We start from the raw sequence: 23,020 nt of genomic DNA, 5'->3' as shown, positions 1-23,020 counted from the left end.
ACCATAAGCCAAGTTTGTGTTGATTAGGCAGAGGGACTACCTTGACTTGTCCAATAAGAAACACTCGTTTTCCTTTTCCGTTGCGTGCCCTAATGAACATGACCCAGGGCTAGTCAAAAGGACATTTTGTCAAGCAGAATAAAGCATGACATTTAATACAAAATTGATTGTTAGAGTATGTACAAATGACTTTATTAGCATGATTTCAACAATTTACAATAAGTTAAACAGGCTGTGGGATAAGATGAAATGTCACAGCTCAAACTGTTGCTTGCTTCATGAGTGCTTGCTCCCCGAAAACTTGCTTGAAGTATACCACGTGTTCCTCACAGTGCTCACCTAAAGGCCAATCAAAACAGAGTATTGGGTCAAAGGTCAGTCAATACACACCAGTGGCAGTTGGGTGGGAAGTGATTTATTAGCAGTTCATTCAATAATTTGTTATTTATTCCAAGTTTTACTTATTACCTACATGTTGGTTGTGTTTTTAGCATTGGTACCGACTGGGTCCTTATTAATTTATACTTTTAAAATGTATTTTTATTGGATTTTTAGACAGGTCTATGCTTTGCTCTGTCATGGATTTCAGTTTGCGTTGATAATGTTGGCGTCTATCAAAACCTGAAACCTATAGGAAACAGGTTCACAATCATTGATACTCTCCTACGTTGCAAAGAAACCATGCAACTAGGATAAATGTATTCATATGGATAAAAAAGCAATAGGAGCACACAACAGCAGGCGAAGCCAAATAAACTGCTTCAGCACCTTTCAGCATATGCCTGTCGTTCCTGGCTTAATAGAGTTATTATTTGGGTCAAGGTAATCTAATAGACAAATCACACAGAGGTTACACATTCATTATTGAAAACTATGGCGTTATCAACATTTCTACAACATTCTAGAGTCAATGTGTGAATTCTTTCTACGGTCATTACAAAGGAGTTAGTCAGACCAGAGCCATGGAAATACAGGAATTTAGTGTCACCCTACGCAGAGCCATTCCTTCCACCTATCGGTGCAGACAAGTCACGCTATTGGTCAAGCCACCAGACCTAAGACAATGTGGCTCTTGAGTAAGTGATCTCCATGGTGATAAGTAGCACACTACATAGGGAATAGGGAGCCATTTCAGCTGAAGCCCTAGTGTAGAGGTGTCACCTCACCTGGGTTGAAGCTGGGGCTGCCTCTCAGGCGCAGGTTCCTCTGCTCAAAGAACCGGAAGATGGTGTAGAAGAGCATCTGGTCGGCCGTCTGGAGCGCCGCGTCCAGGAACTTGCGAGCGGAGATGTTGTCGTTGCCTCCCACGCTGCGGATGAAGCGCAGAGCACCCAGCACCTGCTGTTTGGACAGGAGTACTTCCACGATCTCATCGTTGGCCGTGGACAGTCTCTGTCACACACACAGATAGATGTAGGACGTTACAGATCAGCATGTTAAACATGTCTATATGAGTACCAGGATTTATTGTTATAAGTTAGCCATGAATGAAGTTCACATGAAGGCTCCTTTCTTTCTATAATTAGTTGACAGGATTCTCTGTAAAAACAACCAATTCTACAAAGGACTTTGGGGATGTCCTGTGTGATAACCGATAGCTGTTTAAAATAGTCTGCATGTGTGTGTGACGCGTGCATCATACCTTTAACATGTCCAGGGAGAGCTGGTGTGCAGCGGGGTAAGTGCCTTCTAGAGACAGCAGCAAACAGGCCTTAAGACAATACAGACACTACAGATGTTCATTTCACAACCAATCAAAATAAAGATCATACAGTAGAACTGATCCAAGGTCTGCTCAACCAATGTAACAGAGAGTAAATAATCAACCAGCGCTACAGTAGCCTGGTGCCTTTCACTTCCAACAAACAGTTAGCTGGTGAGAAATGGGATCACAGGAAGGAGGTTCCCACGCATGATGTTGGATTAAATATTACATAGGAATTCACTTTCAAAGACCGGGGTAAAACGCATATGTCAAAAGGATTTTATATTGTTTCCATTGGAACAGGCAAATCTTATGACGTGCAGCTGAAGATAAGTATTTGACCTAGATATTTTCTGAAGCATTGCATCTTTAGAAGTAACAGCCTGCTAGCCCTTTGTGTTAAGAACTTTACCCCCAACTCCTCTGAATACCCAAAACCTACAGGATCAAACTACCATGAAATAGTTGCACTTTGTTTATAATAATTGAGCACTCACCAGAGGTTTAGAGTCACTGAGGACGTGGTACTGGAGGAACTGATGAAGCATGTAGAAGAGGCTGTGATGAACCAATGTCTTAATGACCAGCTCATACAGGTAATGCTGGAGGAGAAACAGAGGAGAGGAAAGTGGACCTTATATTTCAAACAACTCAACATCACAGTTCCCAATTGAAAGGTAATTTGATGACAATATGGCACAATAAATATGCAGAATCTACAGGAACCCAAAGCATACTAATGTAGCACTGACAACATGTTACAAGATGAAACAGTGTCATGCCACCATTATGCATAAAACAACACAAAACTCTGTTCTGATAGAGTCTCCCGAAAATACTTTTCTGCAAAGAGTACCTACCTGCACAGTGATCTGGACCTGGTTGAGTGAGCGGATGTACTCCATCAGCACAGCAATGATGAATTTGTGAGATACGTCCTGTTGGAGGGGTGAAACAATATAATGTTCAGTCATCTAACAGGCAATTCAGAAAAAATTACTTTCAATTCAAATAAGGCACCAGCACTACAGTAGCCTTGTACCTTTCACTTCCAACAAACAGTTAGCTGCTGAGAAATGGGATCACAGGAAGGAGGTTACGTCACCTTTTTCTCTGTGAAGGAGGACAGGACGTGTGTGTACATGTCGGACTGGTCGATAACCGCCTGCGTCCGGACAGGCCTCTCCCGAGCAGCGCTGCCTCGGCTGGGACCAGACTCCATAGCCTGAAAAAGATCAACAGGTACCAACTAGGGCTGTGGCGGTCACAACATTTTGTCAGCCTAAGATTATCAAGCCAATAACTCTGGTCTCATGGTAATTAACAGATTTAGCACCTCCTGGCTCCCACACGTAGCCTACAAGCCACTGATGCAGACCTTTGTAACATAAATCCATGTAATATTGCCTACACATTCACAATAAATCGTATTTATTTTAGACAGGTCTAAAACATATGAAGAAAATGTAGTCTATTTCAGAAGAACAGAACAGCATACTCTGTCCTTAGATCTGGCTAAGTCATATGGCTGTGGGCTACACTAGTTCATTTAGTAGACAATATTTGCTTATATTTCTGTGGCATTATTTTATAGTATGAAGAATACAATTGAACAAAGCTGAATAAAATAGAAAGGATATTTTCTCCAAATTATTTGAGTGCACACATGCGAATATTCTGTGTTGAGCGGTTAACAAGGACACATGTACTCCTATATGTTAAATTTAGAGTTATTTATGTAACTTTAGTTGTTCTACAAACGTTGGGCTATATGTTTTGATTTTTAATACATTGAAGGCTGCATGATACGACGATGATGATGATTTGAAAAAAAGTCACTTGAAAAGGCATGAGCTCTGCTTAGTTTTTTTTTGTGCAGGCTGTACACACTTCATCAGTTTCTCATTCACAATTTGACATGCACTTGAATTTCCCGGCGGCATCCCCTTTGTGTGTCCGTAATGCCCCCTAAAAAAAATCCATGCCTTTTGCAGCCAGTTGCCGTTGTGCCCTTGGGGTAAATATAATAATTATAATTCCCTTCTCCCGGAGTGCTGGGGGCTCCAAAGCACCTCTCACTCACATGGCTCTCCATCATGTGATCGGGTCTTTCTCACAGGCTAAAAGTGAGGACAGACGCTTTGAGGACGCAACTGTGCGCGTCCTTATCCAATTCCGAGGTGCATATTTAAGATATTGGAAGAAATGGCCGCATTTACTTTTCATCAGCCAACAAGATGAGTAGGCCTAACGAACAGCAAAAGCACTAGCCTATGTCAATCTACTATCTCCCATAGTACAAAGGTTGACCTATTATATTCTGTGCGAGAAATAAATATTCCAAACATAGTCTGGAACAGTTGTGGGATGCAATAGATCCCAAATTAATACAACCACTAGTATCAAAAACCTTTTTTACACAATGTGGCTCACGTAACAGATTAGAAAATTTAGCTTAAAATTGAATAAACTATTAGGCTATTTCTTCACATTATAAGCGCAGAAATGCGTACACGGCAGTAGGGTATAAGCGCGAATGTTCCATTAGCGGGAAAACACCATTATCAAAAGTGACCGCAAATGCGATTATGCATGTAATGCTTTAATTATAAAGGTACATTTATGGGGAAAACTATCTTCCCCAAACTTGAAACTCACACGATGCTTATATATGCCAGTTAAGCTCTACAGCCCTTGTAAAAGAGGATCAAATGTGCTTAATTTGAAGATGTTATTTGGCCACTTTAGTTGTGATATAAACCTTATCAAAACATATAGGCCTATAGGCTAGGCTACATGAGGTGTGCGACTATGATTAGAAAAAGTCGGGGTGGGGGGGGGGAAAGCTTTGTTTCTTGCTTCACGCTGGGAATCATTCACAAGTGATAATATATAATTCACAAGCTATATGCTAATATTGTCACCAATCAGACTATTCTTGATTTAATCTCGTCTTTACATATACTAAATAATATATATATGTTTTAAATTTGTTTTGATTTAGAATGGATCATTATCATGCACCTGTCTCAATATACTCCTGTTGTAAAGAGAAGCAATGTGCTTAATGTAAGGAAAGTTGAGAAATAAATATATTAGGTCTAGCCTATAGAAAGCTGATGGCCTCTATTAAAAAGAGGAGGATCCCATCACTCTGTTTTCTTCTGCAATTGCACAGCCTATAGAAATGTTGTGCAACATAAGCTCCTGGGCTCTCATGAAGTGTTTGATTAGATTTTCGATCAGAGTGATTAGAGGGACAATAGAGTGCTGAGTACCAGAGAGTTAGCAAGTTTGGTAGGCTACTAATGACCATCAGTAGCAGAGCTTGGAGAAGCCTAATTACCGTGACTAAACTTAGTCACATGGAATTTGACTGCCGGTATGGCGATAATAGGGTAGGGTAACAGCCCTAGTAACAACAAAGTCAAGTAACTGCAACAAACAGTGTATGGGCTACTGTCCTGATAATAGATTTGAGTTGTCCATATTACGGATTCAGTTGATTATATCCTCTTCATCCTTTTTGTTATTCAAGTTACAAGATCAAAGTGGTTAGACGGATCTACTAGTAAGATACCACTACTGTCCTAAATAACTTTTCACTTGTGTCACTTGACTTTGTTTCCAACATTAGGGCTGTTTTCCTAAAGAAGTCCTAAAGTGTTTGTTTTGTTTCCTCGATACTGGTATGGTCCTGACCCTAGTAGGCAGTACTCACCACAGTGTAGGTCTGCTCTGCCTCCAGGTACTCTTTGAAGACTTGGTTGAGTTTGTCGAACACTGTGGCCACCACTGGTAAGCTCCCCTTGTCTTCCCCGTTGAGCACTGAAACACACAGAGAAAGAGAGGCCTTGAGTGAACATGTTCACTATGGTTCAGGCTTCTCTAATCGTCTATTCTACAACCTTGTTATATTAGTGTGCTTCCTTCAGCGACGAACACAGTCTCCCCTATCTGTTTCACAAGGCAGTCTTACTTTGTGAGCACACGGACAGGATGACCATCTTGCAGTCTCGTCTGCGCAGGAGGAAATCGATCAGCTTGCCCTTGTCCTGCAGGAGGTTGACGGTGGGCGGCAGCTTTACCTGCAGATACCACTGATATCCTGAAACAGTGGGGGAACACACAGAACAGGTCAGACACCCTGAAACAGAGGGGGAACACACAGAACAGGTCAGACACCCTGAAACAAACAGAGGGGGAACACACAGAACAGGTCAGACACCCTGAAACAAACAGAGGGGGAACACACAGAACAGGTCAGACACCCTGAAACAAACAGAGGGGGAACACACAGAACAGGTCAGACACCCTGAAACAAACAGAGGGGGAACACACAGAACAGGTCAGACACCCTGAAACAAACAGAGGGGGAACACACAGAACAGGTCAGACACCCTGAAACAAACAGAGGGGGAACACACAGAACAGGTCAGACACCCTGAAACAAACAGAGGGGGAACACACAGAACAGGTCAGACACCCTGAAACAAACAGAGGGGGAACACACAGAACAGGTCAGACACCCTGAAACAAACAGAGGGGGAACACACAGAACAGGTCAGACACCCTGAAACAAACAGAGGGGGAACACACAGAACAGGTCAGACACCCTGAAACAAACAGAGGGGGAACACACAGAACAGGTCAGACACCCTGAAACAAACAGAGGGGGAACACACAGAACAGGTCAGACACCCTGAAACAAACAGAGGGGGAACACACAGAACAGGTCAGACACCCTGAAACAAACAGAGGGGGAACACACAGAACAGGTCAGACACCCTGAAACAAACAGAGGGGGAACACACAGAACAGGTCAGACACCCTGAAACAAACAGAGGGGGAACACACAGAACAGGTCAGACACCCTGAAACAAACAGAGGGGGAACACACAGAACAGGTCAGACACCCTGAAACAAACAGAGGGGGAACACACAGAACAGGTCAGACACCCTGAAACAAACAGAGGGGGAACACACAGAACAGGTCAGACACCCTGAAACAAACAGAGGGGGAACACACAGAACAGGTCAGACACCCTGAAACAAACAGAGGGGGAACACACAGAACAGGTCAGACACCCTGAAACAAACAGAGGGGGAACACACAGAACAGGTCAGACACCCTGAAACAGAGGGGGAACACACAGAACAGGTCAGACACCCTGAAACAGAGGGGGAACACACAGAACAGGACAGACACCCTGAAACAGAGGGGGAACACACAGAACAGGACAGACACCCTGAAACAGAGGGGGAACACACAGAACAGGACAGACACCCTGAAACAGAGGGGGAACACACAGAACAGGTCAGACACCCTGAAACAGAGGGGGAACACACAGAACAGGTCAGACACCCTGAAACAAACAGAGGGGGAACACACAGAACAGGTCAGACACCCTGAAACAAACAGAGGGGGAACACACAGAACAGGTCAGACACCCTGAAACAAACAGAGGGGGAACACACAGAACAGGTCAGACACCCTGAAACAAACAGAGGGGGAACACACAGAACAGGTCAGACACCCTGAAACAAACAGAGGGGGAACACACAGAACAGGTCAGACACCCTGAAACAAACAGAGGGGGAACACACAGAACAGGTCAGACACCCTGAAACAAACAGAGGGGGAACACACAGAACAGGTCAGACACCCTGAAACAAACAGAGGGGGAACACACAGAACAGGTCAGACACCCTGAAACAAACAGAGGGGGAACACACAGAACAGGTCAGACACCCTGAAACAAACAGAGGGGGAACACACAGAACAGGTCAGACACCCTGAAACAAACAGAGGGGGAACACACAGAACAGGTCAGACACCCTGAAACAAACAGAGGGGGAACACACAGAACAGGTCAGACACCCTGAAACAAACAGAGGGGGAACACACAGAACAGGTCAGACACCCTGAAACAAACAGAGGGGGAACACACAGAACAGGTCAGACACCCTGAAACAAACAGAGGGGGAACACACAGAACAGGTCAGACACCCTGAAACAAACAGAGGGGGAACACACAGAACAGGTCAGACACCCTGAAACAAACAGAGGGGGAACACACAGAACAGGTCAGACACCCTGAAACAAACAGAGGGGGAACACACAGAACAGGTCAGACACCCTGAAACAAACAGAGGGGGAACACACAGAACAGGTCAGACACCCTGAAACAAACAGAGGGGGAACACACAGAACAGGTCAGACACCCTGAAACAAACAGAGGGGGAACACACAGAACAGGTCAGACACCCTGAAACAAACAGAGGGGGAACACACAGAACAGGTCAGACACCCTGAAACAAACAGAGGGGGAACACACAGAACAGGTCAGACACCCTGAAACAAACAGAGGGGGAACACACAGAACAGGTCAGACACCCTGAAACAAACAGAGGGGGAACACACAGAACAGGTCAGACACCCTGAAACAAACAGAGGGGGAACACACAGAACAGGTCAGACACCCTGAAACAGAGGGGGAACACACAGAACAGGTCAGACACCCTGAAACAGAGGGGGAACACACAGAACAGGTCAGACACCCTGAAACAGAGGGGGAACACACAGAACAGGACAGACACCCTGAAACAGAGGGGGAACACACAGAACAGGACAGACACCCTGAAACAGAGGGGGAACACACAGAACAGGTCAGACACCCTGAAACAGAGGGGGAACACACAGAACAGGTCAGACACCCTGAAACAAACAGAGGGGGAACACACAGAACAGGTCAGACACCCTGAAACAAACAGAGGGGGAACACACAGAACAGGTCAGACACCCTGAAACAAACAGAGGGGGAACACACAGAACAGGTCAGACACCCTGAAACAGAGGGGGAACACACAGAACAGGTCAGACACCCTGAAACAGAGGGGGAACACACAGAACAGGTCAGACACTCTGAAACAGAGGGGGAACACACAGAACAGGTCAGACACCCTGAAACAAACAGAGGGGGAACACACAGAACAGGTCAGACACCCTGAAACAGAGGGGGAACACACAGAACAGGTCAGACACCCTGAAACAAACAGAACAGGTCAGACACCCTGAAACAGAGGGGGAACACACAGAACAGGACAGACACCCTGAAACAGAGGGGGAACACACAGAACAGGACAGACACCCTGAAACAGAGGGGGAACACACAGAACAGGTCAGACACCCTGAAACAAACAGAGGGGGAACACACAGAACAGGTCAGACACCCTGAAACAAACAGAGGGGGAACACACAGAACAGGTCAGACACCCTGAAACAAACAGAGGGGGAACACACAGAACAGGTCAGACACCCTGAAACAAACAGAGGGGGAACACACAGAACAGGTCAGACACCCTGAAACAAACAGAGGGGGAACACACAGAACAGGTCAGACACCCTGAAACAAACAGAGGGGGAACACACAGAACAGGTCAGACACCCTGAAACAAACAGAGGGGGAACACACAGAACAGGTCAGACACCCTGAAACAAACAGAGGGGGAACACACAGAACAGGTCAGACACCCTGAAACAAACAGAGGGGGAACACACAGAACAGGTCAGACACCCTGAAACAAACAGAGGGGGAACACACAGAACAGGTCAGACACCCTGAAACAAACAGAGGGGGAACACACAGAACAGGTCAGACACCCTGAAACAAACAGAGGGGGAACACACAGAACAGGTCAGACACCCTGAAACAAACAGAGGGGGAACACACAGAACAGGTCAGACACCCTGAAACAAACAGAGGGGGAACACACAGAACAGGTCAGACACCCTGAAACAAACAGAGGGGGAACACACAGAACAGGTCAGACACCCTGAAACAAACAGAGGGGGAACACACAGAACAGGTCAGACACCCTGAAACAAACAGAGGGGGAACACACAGAACAGGTCAGACACCCTGAAACAAACAGAGGGGGAACACACAGAACAGGTCAGACACCCTGAAACAAACAGAGGGGGAACACACAGAACAGGTCAGACACCCTGAAACAAACAGAGGGGGAACACACAGAACAGGTCAGACACCCTGAAACAAACAGAGGGGGAACACACAGAACAGGTCAGACACCCTGAAACAAACAGAGGGGGAACACACAGAACAGGTCAGACACCCTGAAACAAACAGAGGGGGAACACACAGAACAGGTCAGACACCCTGAAACAAACAGAGGGGGAACACACAGAACAGGTCAGACACCCTGAAACAGAGGGGGAACACACAGAACAGGTCAGACACCCTGAAACAGAGGGGGAACACACAGAACAGGTCAGACACCCTGAAACAGAGGGGGAACACACAGAACAGGTCAGACACCCTGAAACAGAGGGGGAACACACAGAACAGGTCAGACACCCTGAAACAGAGGGGGAACACACAGAACAGGACAGACACCCTGAAACAGAGGGGGAACACACAGAACAGGACAGACACCCTGAAACAGAGGGGGAACACACAGAACAGGTCAGACACCCTGAAACAGAGGGGGAACACACAGAACAGGTCAGACACCCTGAAACAGAGGGGGAACACACAGAACAGGTCAGACACCCTGAAACAAACAGAGGGGGAACACACAGAACAGGTCAGACACCCTGAAACAAACAGAGGGGGAACACACAGAACAGGTCAGACACCCTGAAACAAACAGAGGGGGAACACACAGAACAGGTCAGACACCCTGAAACAAACAGAGGGGGAACACACAGAACAGGTCAGACACCCTGAAACAAACAGAGGGGGAACACACAGAACAGGTCAGACACCCTGAAACAAACAGAGGGGGAACACACAGAACAGGTCAGACACCCTGAAACAAACAGAGGGGGAACACACAGAACAGGTCAGACACCCTGAAACAAACAGAGGGGGAACACACAGAACAGGTCAGACACCCTGAAACAAACAGAGGGGGAACACACAGAACAGGTCAGACACCCTGAAACAAACAGAGGGGGAACACACAGAACAGGTCAGACACCCTGAAACAAACAGAGGGGGAACACACAGAACAGGTCAGACACCCTGAAACAAACAGAGGGGGAACACACAGAACAGGTCAGACACCCTGAAACAAACAGAGGGGGAACACACAGAACAGGTCAGACACCCTGAAACAAACAGAGGGGGAACACACAGAACAGGTCAGACACCCTGAAACAAACAGAGGGGGAACACACAGAACAGGTCAGACACCCTGAAACAAACAGAGGGGGAACACACAGAACAGGTCAGACACCCTGAAACAAACAGAGGGGGAACACACAGAACAGGTCAGACACCCTGAAACAAACAGAGGGGGAACACACAGAACAGGTCAGACACCCTGAAACAAACAGAGGGGGAACACACAGAACAGGTCAGACACCCTGAAACAAACAGAGGGGGAACACACAGAACAGGTCAGACACCCTGAAACAAACAGAGGGGGAACACACAGAACAGGTCAGACACCCTGAAACAAACAGAGGGGGAACACACAGAACAGGTCAGACACCCTGAAACAAACAGAGGGGGAACACACAGAACAGGTCAGACACCCTGAAACAAACAGAGGGGGAACACACAGAACAGGTCAGACACCCTGAAACAAACAGAGGGGGAACACACAGAACAGGTCAGACACCCTGAAACAAACAGAGGGGGAACACACAGAACAGGTCAGACACCCTGAAACAAACAGAGGGGGAACACACAGAACAGGTCAGACACCCTGAAACAAACAGAGGGGGAACACACAGAACAGGTCAGACACCCTGAAACAAACAGAGGGGGAACACACAGAACAGGTCAGACACCCTGAAACAAACAGAGGGGGAACACACAGAACAGGTCAGACACCCTGAAACAAACAGAGGGGGAACACACAGAACAGGTCAGACACCCTGAAACAAACAGAGGGGGAACACACAGAACAGGTCAGACACCCTGAAACAAACAGAGGGGGAACACACAGAACAGGTCAGACACCCTGAAACAAACAGAGGGGGAACACACAGAACAGGTCAGACACCCTGAAACAAACAGAGGGGGAACACACAGAACAGGTCAGACACCCTGAAACAAACAGAGGGGGAACACACAGAACAGGTCAGACACCCTGAAACAGAGGGGGAACACACAGAACAGGTCAGACACCCTGAAACAGAGGGGGAACACACAGAACAGGTCAGACACCCTGAAACAGAGGGGGAACACACAGAACAGGACAGACACCCTGAAACAGAGGGGGAACACACAGAACAGGACAGACACCCTGAAACAGAGGGGGAACACACAGAACAGGTCAGACACCCTGAAACAAACAGAGGGGGAACACACAGAACAGGTCAGACACCCTGAAACAAACAGAGGGGGAACACACAGAACAGGTCAGACACCCTGAAACAAACAGAGGGGGAACACACAGAACAGGTCAGACACCCTGAAACAGAGGGGGAACACACAGAACAGGTCAGACACCCTGAAACAGAGGGGGAACACACAGAACAGGTCAGACACTCTGAAACAGAGGGGGAACACACAGAACAGGTCAGACACCCTGAAACAAACAGAGGGGGAACACACAGAACAGGTCAGACACCCTGAAACAAACAGAACAGGTCAGACACCCTGAAACAGAGGGGGAACACACAGAACAGGACAGACACCCTGAAACAGAGGGGGAACACACAGAACAGGACAGACACCCTGAAACAGAGGGGGAACACACAGAACAGGTCAGACACCCTGAAACAAACAGAGGGGGAACACACAGAACAGGTCAGACACCCTGAAACAAACAGAGGGGGAACACACAGAACAGGTCAGACACCCTGAAACAAACAGAGGGGGAACACACAGAACAGGTCAGACACCCTGAAACAAACAGAGGGGGAACACACAGAACAGGTCAGACACCCTGAAACAAACAGAGGGGGAACACACAGAACAGGTCAGACACCCTGAAACAAACAGAGGGGGAACACACAGAACAGGTCAGACACCCTGAAACAAACAGAGGGGGAACACACAGAACAGGTCAGACACCCTGAAACAAACAGAGGGGGAACACACAGAACAGGTCAGACACCCTGAAACAAACAGAGGGGGAACACACAGAACAGGTCAGACACCCTGAAACAAACAGAGGGGGAACACACAGAACAGGTCAGACACCCTGAAACAAACAGAGGGGGAACACACAGAACAGGTCAGACACCCTGAAACAAACAGAGGGGGAACACACAGAACAGGTCAGACACCCTGAAACAAACAGAGGGGGAACACACAGAACAGGTCAGACACCCTGAAACAAACAGAGGGGGAACACACAGAACAGGTCAGACACCCTGAAACAAACAGAGGGGGAACACACAGAACAGGTCAGACACCCTGAAACAAACAGAGGGGGAACACACAGAACAGGTCAGACACCCTGAAACAAACAGAGGGGGAACACACAGAACAGGTCAGACACCCTGAAACAAACAGAGGGGGAACACACAGAACAGGTCAGACACCCTGAAACAAACAGAGGGGGAACACACAGAACAGGTCAGACACCCTGAAACAAACAGAGGGGGAACACACAGAACAGGTCAGACACCCTGAAACAAACAGAGGGGGAACACACAGAACAGGTCAGACACCCTGAAACAAACAGAGGGGGAACACACAGAACAGGTCAGACACCCTGAAACAAACAGAGGGGGAACACACAGAACAGGTCAGACACCCTGAAACAAACAGAGGGGGAACACACAGAACAGGTCAGACACCCTGAAACAGAGGGGGAACACACAGAACAGGTCAGACACCCTGAAACAGAGGGGGAACACACAGAACAGGTCAGACACCCTGAAACAGAGGGGGAACACACAGAACAGGTCAGACACCCTGAAACAGAGGGGGAACACACAGAACAGGTCAGACACCCTGAAACAGAGGGGGAACACACAGAACAGGTCAGACACCCTGAAACAGAGGGGGAACACACAGAACAGGTCAGACACCCTGAAACAGAGGGGGAACACACAGAACAGGTCAGACACCCTGAAACAGAGGGGGAACACACAGAACAGGTCAGACACCCTGAAACAGAGGGGGAACACACAGAACAGGTCAGACACCCTGAAACAGAGGGGGAACACACAGAACAGGACAGACACCCTGAAACAGAGGGGGAACACACAGAACAGGACAGACACCCTGAAACAGAGGGGGAACACACAGAACAGGACAGACACCCTGAAACAGAGGGGGAACACACAGAACAGGTCAGACACCCTGAAACAGAGGGGGAACACACAGAACAGGTCAGACACCCTGAAACAGAGGGGGAACACACAGAACAGGTCAGACACCCTGAAACAGAGGGGGAACACACAGAACAGGTCAGACACCCTGAAACAGAGGGGGAACACACAGAACAGGTCAGACACTCTGAAACAGAGGGGGAACACACAGAACAGGTCAGACACCCTGAAACAAACAGAGGGGGAACACACAGAACAGGTCAGACACCCTGAAACAGAGGGGGAACACACAGAACAGGTCAGACACCCTGAAACAAACAGAACAGGTCAGACACCCTGAAACAGAGGGGGAACACACAGAACAGGACAGACACCCTGAAACAGAGGGGGAACACACAGAACAGGACAGACACCCTGAAACAGAGGGGGAACACACAGAACAGGTCAGACACCCTGAAACAGAGGGGGAACACACAGAACAGGTCAGACACCCTGAAACAAACAGAGGGGGAACACACAGAACAGGTCAGACACCCTGAAACAGAGGGGGAACACACAGAACAGGTCAGACACCCTGAAACAGAGGGTGAGCACCATCCGGAACAATGAAACAATGTTTCTGGTCCAGATAACAGACAGTAAGCCGGGACATAGCCGTCTATGGTTAGATGTCTCTGGTCCAGATAACAGACAGTAAGCCGGGACATAGCCGTCTATGGTTAGATGTTTCTGGTCCAGATGATTACAGACAGTAAGCCGGGACATAGCCGTCTATGGTTAGATGTCTCTGGTCCAGATAACAGACAGTTAGCCGGGACATAGCCGTCTATGGTTAGATGTTTCTGGTCCAGATGATAACAGACAGTAAGCCGGGACATAGCCGTCTATGGTTAGATGTTTCTGGTCCAGATAAGACAGTAAGCCGGGACATAGCCGTCTATGGTTAGATGTATCTGGTCCAGATAAGACAGTAAGCCGGGACATAGCCGTCTATGGTTAGATGTTTCTGGTCCAGATGATAACAGACAGTAAGCCGGGACATAGCCGTCTATGGTTAGATGTCTCTGGTCCAGATAACAGACAGTAAGCCGGGACATAGCCGTCTATGGTTAGATGTTTCTGCTCCAGATGATTACAGACAGTAAGCCGGGACATAGCCGTCTATGGTTAGATGTCTCTGGTCCAGATAACAGACGGTAAGCCGGGACATAGCCGTCTATGGTTAGATGTTTCTGGTCCAGATGATAACAGACAGTAAGCCGGGACATAGCCGTCTATGGTTAGATGTCTCTGGTCCAGATAACAGACAGTAAGCTGGGAAATAGCCGTCTATGGTTAGATGTTTCTGGTCCAGATGATTACAGACAGTAAGCCGGGACATAGTCGTCTATGGTTAGATGTTTCTGGTCCAGATGATAAAAGACAGTAAGCCGGGACATAGCTGTCTATGGTTAGATGTCTCTGGTCCAGATGATAACAGACAGTAAGCCGGGACATAGCCGTCTATGGTTAGATGTTTCTGGTCCAGATGATAACAGACAGTAAGCCGGGACATAGCCGTCTATGGTTAGATGTCTCTGGTCCAGATGATAACAGACAGTAAGCCGGGACATAGCCGTCTATGGTTAGATGTCTCTGGTCCAGATAACAGACAGTAAGCCAGGACATAGCCGTCTATGGTTAGATGTCTCTGGTCCAGATAACAGACAGTTAGCCGGGACATAGCCGTCTATGGTTAGATGTTTCTGGTCCAGATAACAGACAGTAAGCCGGGACATAGCCGTCTATGGTTAGATGTCTCTGGTCCAGATAACAGACAGTAAGCCGGGACATAGCCGTCTATGGTTAGATGTCTCTGGTCCAGATGATAACAGACAGTAAGCCGGGACATAGCCGTCTATGGTTAGATGTTTCTGGTCCAGATAACAGACAGTAAGCCGGGACATAGTCGTCTATGGTTAGATGTTTCTGGTCCAGATGATAAAAGACAGTAAGCCGGGACATAGCTGTCTATGGTTAGATGTCTCTGGTCCAGATGATAACAGACAGTAAGCCGGGACATAGCCGTCTATGGTTAGATGTTTCTGGTCCAGATGATAACAGACAGTAAGCCGGGACATAGCCGTCTATGGTTAGATGTCTCTGGTCCAGATGATAACAGACAGTAAGCCGGGACATAGCCGTCTATGGTTAGATGTCTCTGGTCCAGATAACAGACAGTAAGCCAGGACATAGCCGTCTATGGTTAGATGTCTCTGGTCCAGATAACAGACAGTTAGCCGGGACATAGCCGTCTATGGTTAGATGTTTCTGGTCCAGATAACAGACAGTAAGCCGGGACATAGCCGTCTATGGTTAGATGTCTCTGGTCCAGATAACAGACAGTAAGCCGGGACATAGCCGTCTATGGTTAGATGTCTCTGGTCCAGATGATAACAGACAGTAAGCCGGGACATAGCCGTCTATGGTTAGATGTCTCTGGTCCAGATAACAGACAGTAAGCCGGGACATAGCCGTCTATGGTTAGATGTTTCTGGTCCAGATAACAGACAGTAAGCCGGGACATAGCCGTCTATGGTTAGATGTTTCTGGTCCAGATAACAGACAGTAAGCCGGGACATAGTCGTCTATGGTTAGATGTGTGGGTGTTCTCACTCACCTTCGCTTGCACTGATGATGATGTCGGGTTGAAAGACGCTCCAAGATGAGGAGTCTGAAGGTCAAGGGAAGCATCCATGATCATCAGTAATACCACCACCTACCATTTCCCTGCTAGCTGTTCCAATTGACATTGACACCGTTTCATTGACAAGTGCCCGCCGCAGCTCATCTAGCTACTTGCGTTTCATAAAGGATACAGAGCTCACAAGGCACTGGAGGCTGGCTGGGTACAGCAGAAGGACCTATGGAGAAGTGAAGTTAGTTTCTGTCAGGGCTTTAAGAGACATAAGGAAGGGAGGGAAAGAGAGTATTCTAAAAGCGACAGATGGGAGTGAAGTGTGTGAAGGATGAATCAGAATTAGTTGGGTAACAGATAATTAAGATGTTTTATTTACATAATATGCTTATGTGAGATACTTGTCATTAGAATATATCTTTTTGGACTATAGTGTTGGCAGTTGCACTTTTCCCTAAGCTGGGGCTCAGTCACTTGGGGCCCAGAGAGGGGAGAGGTCAGGCTTGTCTTTCACATGTCTCTGGTGCTATGCAGAATATCAGAAAGGGAAGAGGACAGAATGGAACATTGTCTTCATATGTGAATGTGTCTTTACCTATTCTTAAACCATGTGAAGGGATGGCGTGATTAATGGGGAACCAATTACTTGTCTCCACAATGTCTGTGCGCCAGTCACTCCCTCCTTCTCCCATTGGGGGGAGGTATATGGCAGTGTCTGGAAACATTGTATGTCCTCTCTGATCTTACACGTATCCCTGGATAGTGTATGACCTAGAGGCTCACTCCCCTCAGTGAGCTTGTCCAGGAGTGGGGTCAAGAGGGGGTTTACTTGAGATGGGAGTATCTAGAGTTGATAATTGATATATGCCATTGGATGAGTTGGTGTTTTTGTACTATGAAGTACCAGGAACGAGATTAGAGCCTCGTCTGAGGGACCAAACTCAACGATAATTAATAGCGAATGTTATCTGGCTAAGGGATACTCCTTTCTCAAGAAAAAGTCTTTCTTTGTGAACAGTTCCTAAGATCTGTGATTCGTCATGTAAGTTGAGAGGGGTGTATCTTGGCTATAAAAGATCTTTACTTTTCTGTTGGTACTTCTCAACGGTTCTTTAGAAATAGTGAATTGTTGAAAGTCAAATGCTATTCCAAAGCTTATTATTATTAAAGATGTAGTTTAAGTGTTACTCTGACTGGTGTGTAGTTTGTAACTCTCCTCATTTGGTAAAGCAGAAATATGCCACCACAAGTGACAGAAAGATACGTCATGTCTCAGACAGACAGAATGACACATGGGTAGAAAGAGACACCTCTGTCACACAAGAGAGTGATACAATTACAACTGGAGTGACTGACAGGCAGACAAGACAGGCAAAGACACACATAGTCAGCCAGTCAGTGACCAAAACAGCCAAGCAGTTGGTAAAGTCTGGCCTGTCCATACACACTCAGTGGCCAGTTTATAAGAACACCACTCCGTTCACGGAAATGATGAGTCACGTAGCCGTGGCTTGCTATATAAAGCAGGCAGAAAGGCATCCAGTTACTGTTCGATTGAACGTTCCAGTGGGCAAAACCAGTGACCTAAGCGACCGGTTCAGAAACGGCCGGCGTCCTAGACTTTTCACGCACGACAGTGTCTAGGTTTAACCGAGAAAGGATGCTTTTTGTTTGTCGCACCAGTCAGTGGCAGTCCTGTACGTGAAAACACAGCTAGTTGAGAGGTGGAAAGAGAATGAATCGTGCACGCTAACAGGCTTGCCACAAACAGGCAAATAACAGTGCAGTACAACAGTGGTGTGCAGAACGGCATCTCAGAATGCACAACTCATCAGTCCTTGTCACGGATGGGCTATTGAGGCAGACGACCACACCGGGTTACACTCCTATCAGCTAAATACAAAAAAAAGCTGCTCCAGTGGGCAGGCGAATACCAACATTGAACAATTGAGGAGTGGAAAAACATTGCCTGGTCTGATGAATCCTGGATCCTGTTGCGTCATGGCAGTCAGGAATTGGCGTAAGCAGCATGAGTCCATGGCCCCATGCTGCCTGGTGTCAACAGTACAGGCTGATGGTGTAATGGTGTGGGGAATGTTTTCCTGGCACACGTTAGGTCTCTTGACAACCATTGAGCAACTTTTCCATGCCCCAAAGAAATCAGGCTGCTCTGAACACGCAAGGGTATCAGATCCAGTACTAGATGGGTGTATCTAATAAACTGGCCAATGAGTGTACATACATAGAGTACATCCAAGTAGCCTATACCTGTGAGGGGAATCCTGTAGGGGTGTATGGAGCGAGGAGGCAGCACAGGCTGCTGGACGTTCAGGGCACAGTCGGGCTCCTGCAGCTTGATGTCAAATATGATGGAGGTCTGAAATAAGACATTATCTACATCATGCCAGACTTAATGGGTTTGGACCCTGGATATGAAACAACACAACCGTAGTAGTAGTTTGCCTGTCTAACCTCAAGCAGGGATCTGCCTTCATTTTTTTTAAAACAAGGTGGTCCCCCTTTGGACTCAAGAGATATAGCATTTATGAACACCTGTAAAAAGTATTTTTCTGGAATCTAGAAAAACATACATACATAAACATAGTGGCATAGCACCCCTCTTAGATTCTTTGGTGAGAACCCTGCTCAAAAGGCTCCAATTGTCATTTCTTGCCAAAAGAACTCACCTGAGTGCTCTGATGATGCACTACCACCAGGTTATCCACCACGTTGAGGGCAAACTTCCCTGTGGTGTTGAGTTTTAACACGTTGGTCTTCTTACAGGATCCCTCCCTGGGAACAACATGTCATTAGGCCAGACGTAATTTACCAATTTAGCCCTTCAGGTATTCCCTATGTATAAATTACACCATGGATATTTCATTTCAAGATTGATCCAGTAAATATCTATGAGTAGCTTCTTACTCTAGCTAGTCCTTGTTTCTCTAGTTACACAAGAAACTCTGAATATAAGGACGATATGATTGCTGCATGACCATGTTAAGTTAGGAGGAATTTCAGCATGTTTAGAGGAATGCCCATTAGGAATATGCTAAATAAGATGTACCTGGGTAGGTGATAGAGGACCACCTCAGCACAGGGACTGTCGGTAGTTCTGGAGTGATGCTTCAGATACATTACATACAGCTGACCGTAACTACCATTAGAAACAAAGTGAACAACTCATTCAGCGTTCATACTGCTTCATACAGCCCAAAGGGCTTTTGCTTTTTGTTTGAAATTGTTACTTGAAAATCGAGCCAAAATGTGAAATATCAATTCAAAACAGTTACAAACTCACATGTTGGCCACAGCAATGTCCCTTTCTGACAGATTGAGCTTGGCTGGCTTGGGAACCACCGGGAGCTCGATCTCAAACTTGGACATTTTAGACATGGTCCCACTCTGGTGGGACAAAAAAAACAATAGGTTTGATGATTATATTTCCAACGACTTTAGGATGCTAATGCTTGCTCGAACATGAGCTTTTGGTGGTATATATATCGTGTCTTACTGTATCAGCAGGTGGACATCAGTTGTGACCACTTACTTTGAAGGCAAACGGCTGCAGCACATTGCCCTGGAAGGTGGTAGAGAGTAGAATGACTGCAGTCTCAGGACAGTACATGTACCAGTTCACATTGATGCTCTGACTCTTCAGCAGCTTCAGGCTACGCTTGTCAGGAAGCACCTAAACACAGAGAGCATCTCATTGACAACTTCAACTCAAATGAAAAACTGGCACAAGACTTTTTGTAGAACATTTTGAGCCTAACAGGCATCCCTGTTCAAATTGCAGTCTTCCTCTTTTCGTATTCCAGTATAAAGAGGTAACGTTACCAATCAACCTAATACTGTGCAGTACTGCAAAATCGGACAACTTTATTTCTCAGTCAGTGGTACATTAAGACATCTAGTGGTTGTAGTTTGAATTGAGTTGAGTCACACGACAATGTTTTAGTATAAGAAAGAGCAATACAGGGCAAACTCAATTGATAGTGCTGCGATCCAATAACCTATGAAACAAATCTAGGAGTGTGCAACTTTCCTGGTAGTGTATTCCTATCCTAAATCACAAAAACGACTGGCTTTATTACATATCACAAGAAATTTGATTAATGTGAAACATAGTTACCTGGTAGAACTCAATTCCCTGGTCAGTGATGAAAACGATTTCATTCCAGTTAGTCCAACAGAAGCCCAAAATACTGGCATTCTTCATCTGTCAATCAAAAAGGAGAACATAAAACAAATCACACCTATAGAAGATTGACTCATGCTTAGTTACAACATGAAGAAATTACAGTTAATTTGAACTTCAAACATTTGACACTGGATATGCTTGCATACCTTACATTCCTGTGAGAATTCCAAATGTGGATAATCCGGTATGAAGTTTATGAAATCCTACGAAAAAAAAAAAACTGAGGCATTTGGTCAGGCCATCAGCGTGGATAGAAAATACAATAATTGAATAACATTGAGCTGAGAATGATTGCTGTAATGCTTACCACAGATTTTGGTGTTCTCTGAACTGCCAAAATCTTATTTCCGATCGAAAACTTGATGCACTTCACCTCTCCTTTGTCATCCATTCTGTGAAGAAAATGTATATACTGCATAAGAGACCATTATCCAAGTTTATGATCATCATCGTCGCAATATATGCATCATCTCGTTACCTGAAGGCAACTGAGCTTTTGTCCTCTGGTCCTTTAACCACAACCCCAGTGGCACCCCCCGATCGCACCGCAAACACCTGAAGGAACAAACAGGGTAAATAGAGAACAATCAATATATAAAAGGATTTGGAGCCTGGTATACATTACATTAAGAGGACAGTGTAACTTCTGCCTGAAGCAATAGAATGAGGGTTACTGCTCATCTAATCTGCCTTGTTTAGCTGGTGAATGTACTGCCAGAGACATGCGTTAAATGTTGACTGAAGTTCACTAATTCGTCTACCTCCTTAATACCTACCATATTAATTAGCCATACTGTATGGCTACACTTTAGGACCTTCACCATGCTGCGACATGGGAATCAACAGTTTGACAGCCACCCTCATCAAAGCTAGTTCTACATATCCTTCTATATGTACTTGCGTTCACATAAACCAGCATATTGAAGTACCTTGCTGAATGTAAAATCAAGATAAAATATGATTTATTTAGCTAGCTATAATCGCGCTAACTAAGCATCTAGCTAGCTGTATCTGGAGTAACCACCATAGCTGAGCATATCCTTCTAGCTAGCCTTGGCTACTAACGTTAGTAACGTTAATGTACCTGTTTGTTTGCTTCGTCAAAAAACACATTGTTGACGCTTGAGGCATTTTCAAATTGCACAGGATTATCACAAAGTTCTAGGTAGTAGTGTTCATCACTCATTATGAACCTTTAGCTTTGCTGACTATTATGTCTTGCAGTTAGTTGTCAGTGTTTGCTCTGCATTTCATAAATTAATTGTCCAAAGCCTCTCTACGGCAAGTTCCGGTTTCAAAATCATGTGACAGTCACGTGAATCCCACAAGATATTAATGCCACACAGAACAATGACAGATATTTCACCGGATGTATAAATCTGAACGCTTGACGTGTCCACTCACTACAGCCCAGTGGCCGGCAGCGGGAGAAGATGGATTTTGGCCGACATTTTCTCATCGACAAAACATTTGATCTCAATACAGTTTCCGTTTTCTAAAACGAAAATATGTTATGAACTGAGTGGAATAAGTTTTGTAGACTTTACCCTTTGCCAAAACACTTTTTATATCGCGTTATTTAGGAGTGCAAAGGCGAATTGAGTTATTGCACACGCGCACTTCACAAAGTAGGCGTTCCCTAACGGAAATATACAGATGCCTCCTTCTTGTTCTGTCCAAAATGACACATTTGTTCCCATAGGAAACGACACTGTGGTCTCTTGGTTTAGTTATAAAAGTCTTTGGTAACGCAGTCTGTGGTATTGCTGCGTTCATGTCATGTCGAAAACTAGGGACCTCCGAGTTAAAAATGTAATTTGCGTAAAGCTTCCTAGCTGTTGATTCTGGTACCTCCCTGGTGGGAAACCCCGGATTCGACTCTACCGCCTAGGTTAGCAAGTCAGATATTTCCGAGTTTCCAACATGACATGAATGCGGCTAAACGCTACATTCAAAATAAAAGTCGATTGTCAAACTGAAATCGAACACTCAAATAAGATATAGGTGGTTTCTGCAGGCTTTTATACAAGTTGGACTGGCTAACTGAGTAATATTGACATGTTATAGTTACATATAGATTGCTTGTTGTATGTATGGTTTTATAACTCTTAGTTTAAGAGCAGTTTGGTGTCTCCTGTCAAGCTGCTTCTGCTCGATTTGTCCAGAGCAAAGTAA

General features: G+C 46.0%; 1 protein-coding gene across 2 annotated transcripts; it reads right to left on the bottom strand.

Moving 5' to 3' along the window:
• Positions 1-163: 163 nt before the first annotated feature.
• On the bottom strand, positions 164-22,190 carry rmc1 (regulator of MON1-CCZ1). 2 transcript variants are annotated; one of them, XM_055881802.1, is made up of 20 exons: positions 21,930-22,188; positions 21,324-21,400; positions 21,153-21,237; positions 20,992-21,048; positions 20,777-20,863; positions 20,192-20,332; positions 19,943-20,046; positions 19,709-19,798; positions 19,329-19,434; positions 18,910-19,018; positions 16,823-16,867; positions 16,624-16,677; positions 5,685-5,813; positions 5,427-5,533; positions 2,811-2,930; positions 2,566-2,643; positions 2,203-2,307; positions 1,643-1,711; positions 1,167-1,392; positions 164-339 (listed from the first exon to the last, which is right to left on the bottom strand). In XM_055881802.1, exons 1-20 carry the CDS (start codon positions 22,029-22,031, stop codon positions 260-262), a joined length of 1,971 nt encoding a protein of 656 aa, XP_055737777.1. In that variant the 5' UTR covers positions 22,032-22,188; the 3' UTR covers positions 164-259. The 2 variants fall into 2 exon arrangements, with proteins under 2 accessions (XP_055737777.1, XP_055737779.1); XM_055881804.1 differs by lacking the exon at positions 19,709-19,798 and having other exon boundaries at positions 21,930-22,190.
• Between the last annotated feature and the right edge of the window lie 830 nt (positions 22,191-23,020).

Source organism: Salvelinus fontinalis, chromosome 25, assembly GCF_029448725.1.
Source record: "Salvelinus fontinalis isolate EN_2023a chromosome 25, ASM2944872v1, whole genome shotgun sequence".
NCBI lineage: Eukaryota > Metazoa > Chordata > Actinopteri > Salmoniformes > Salmonidae > Salvelinus > Salvelinus fontinalis.
This window is presented reverse-complemented; position numbering and strand designations above follow the sequence as displayed.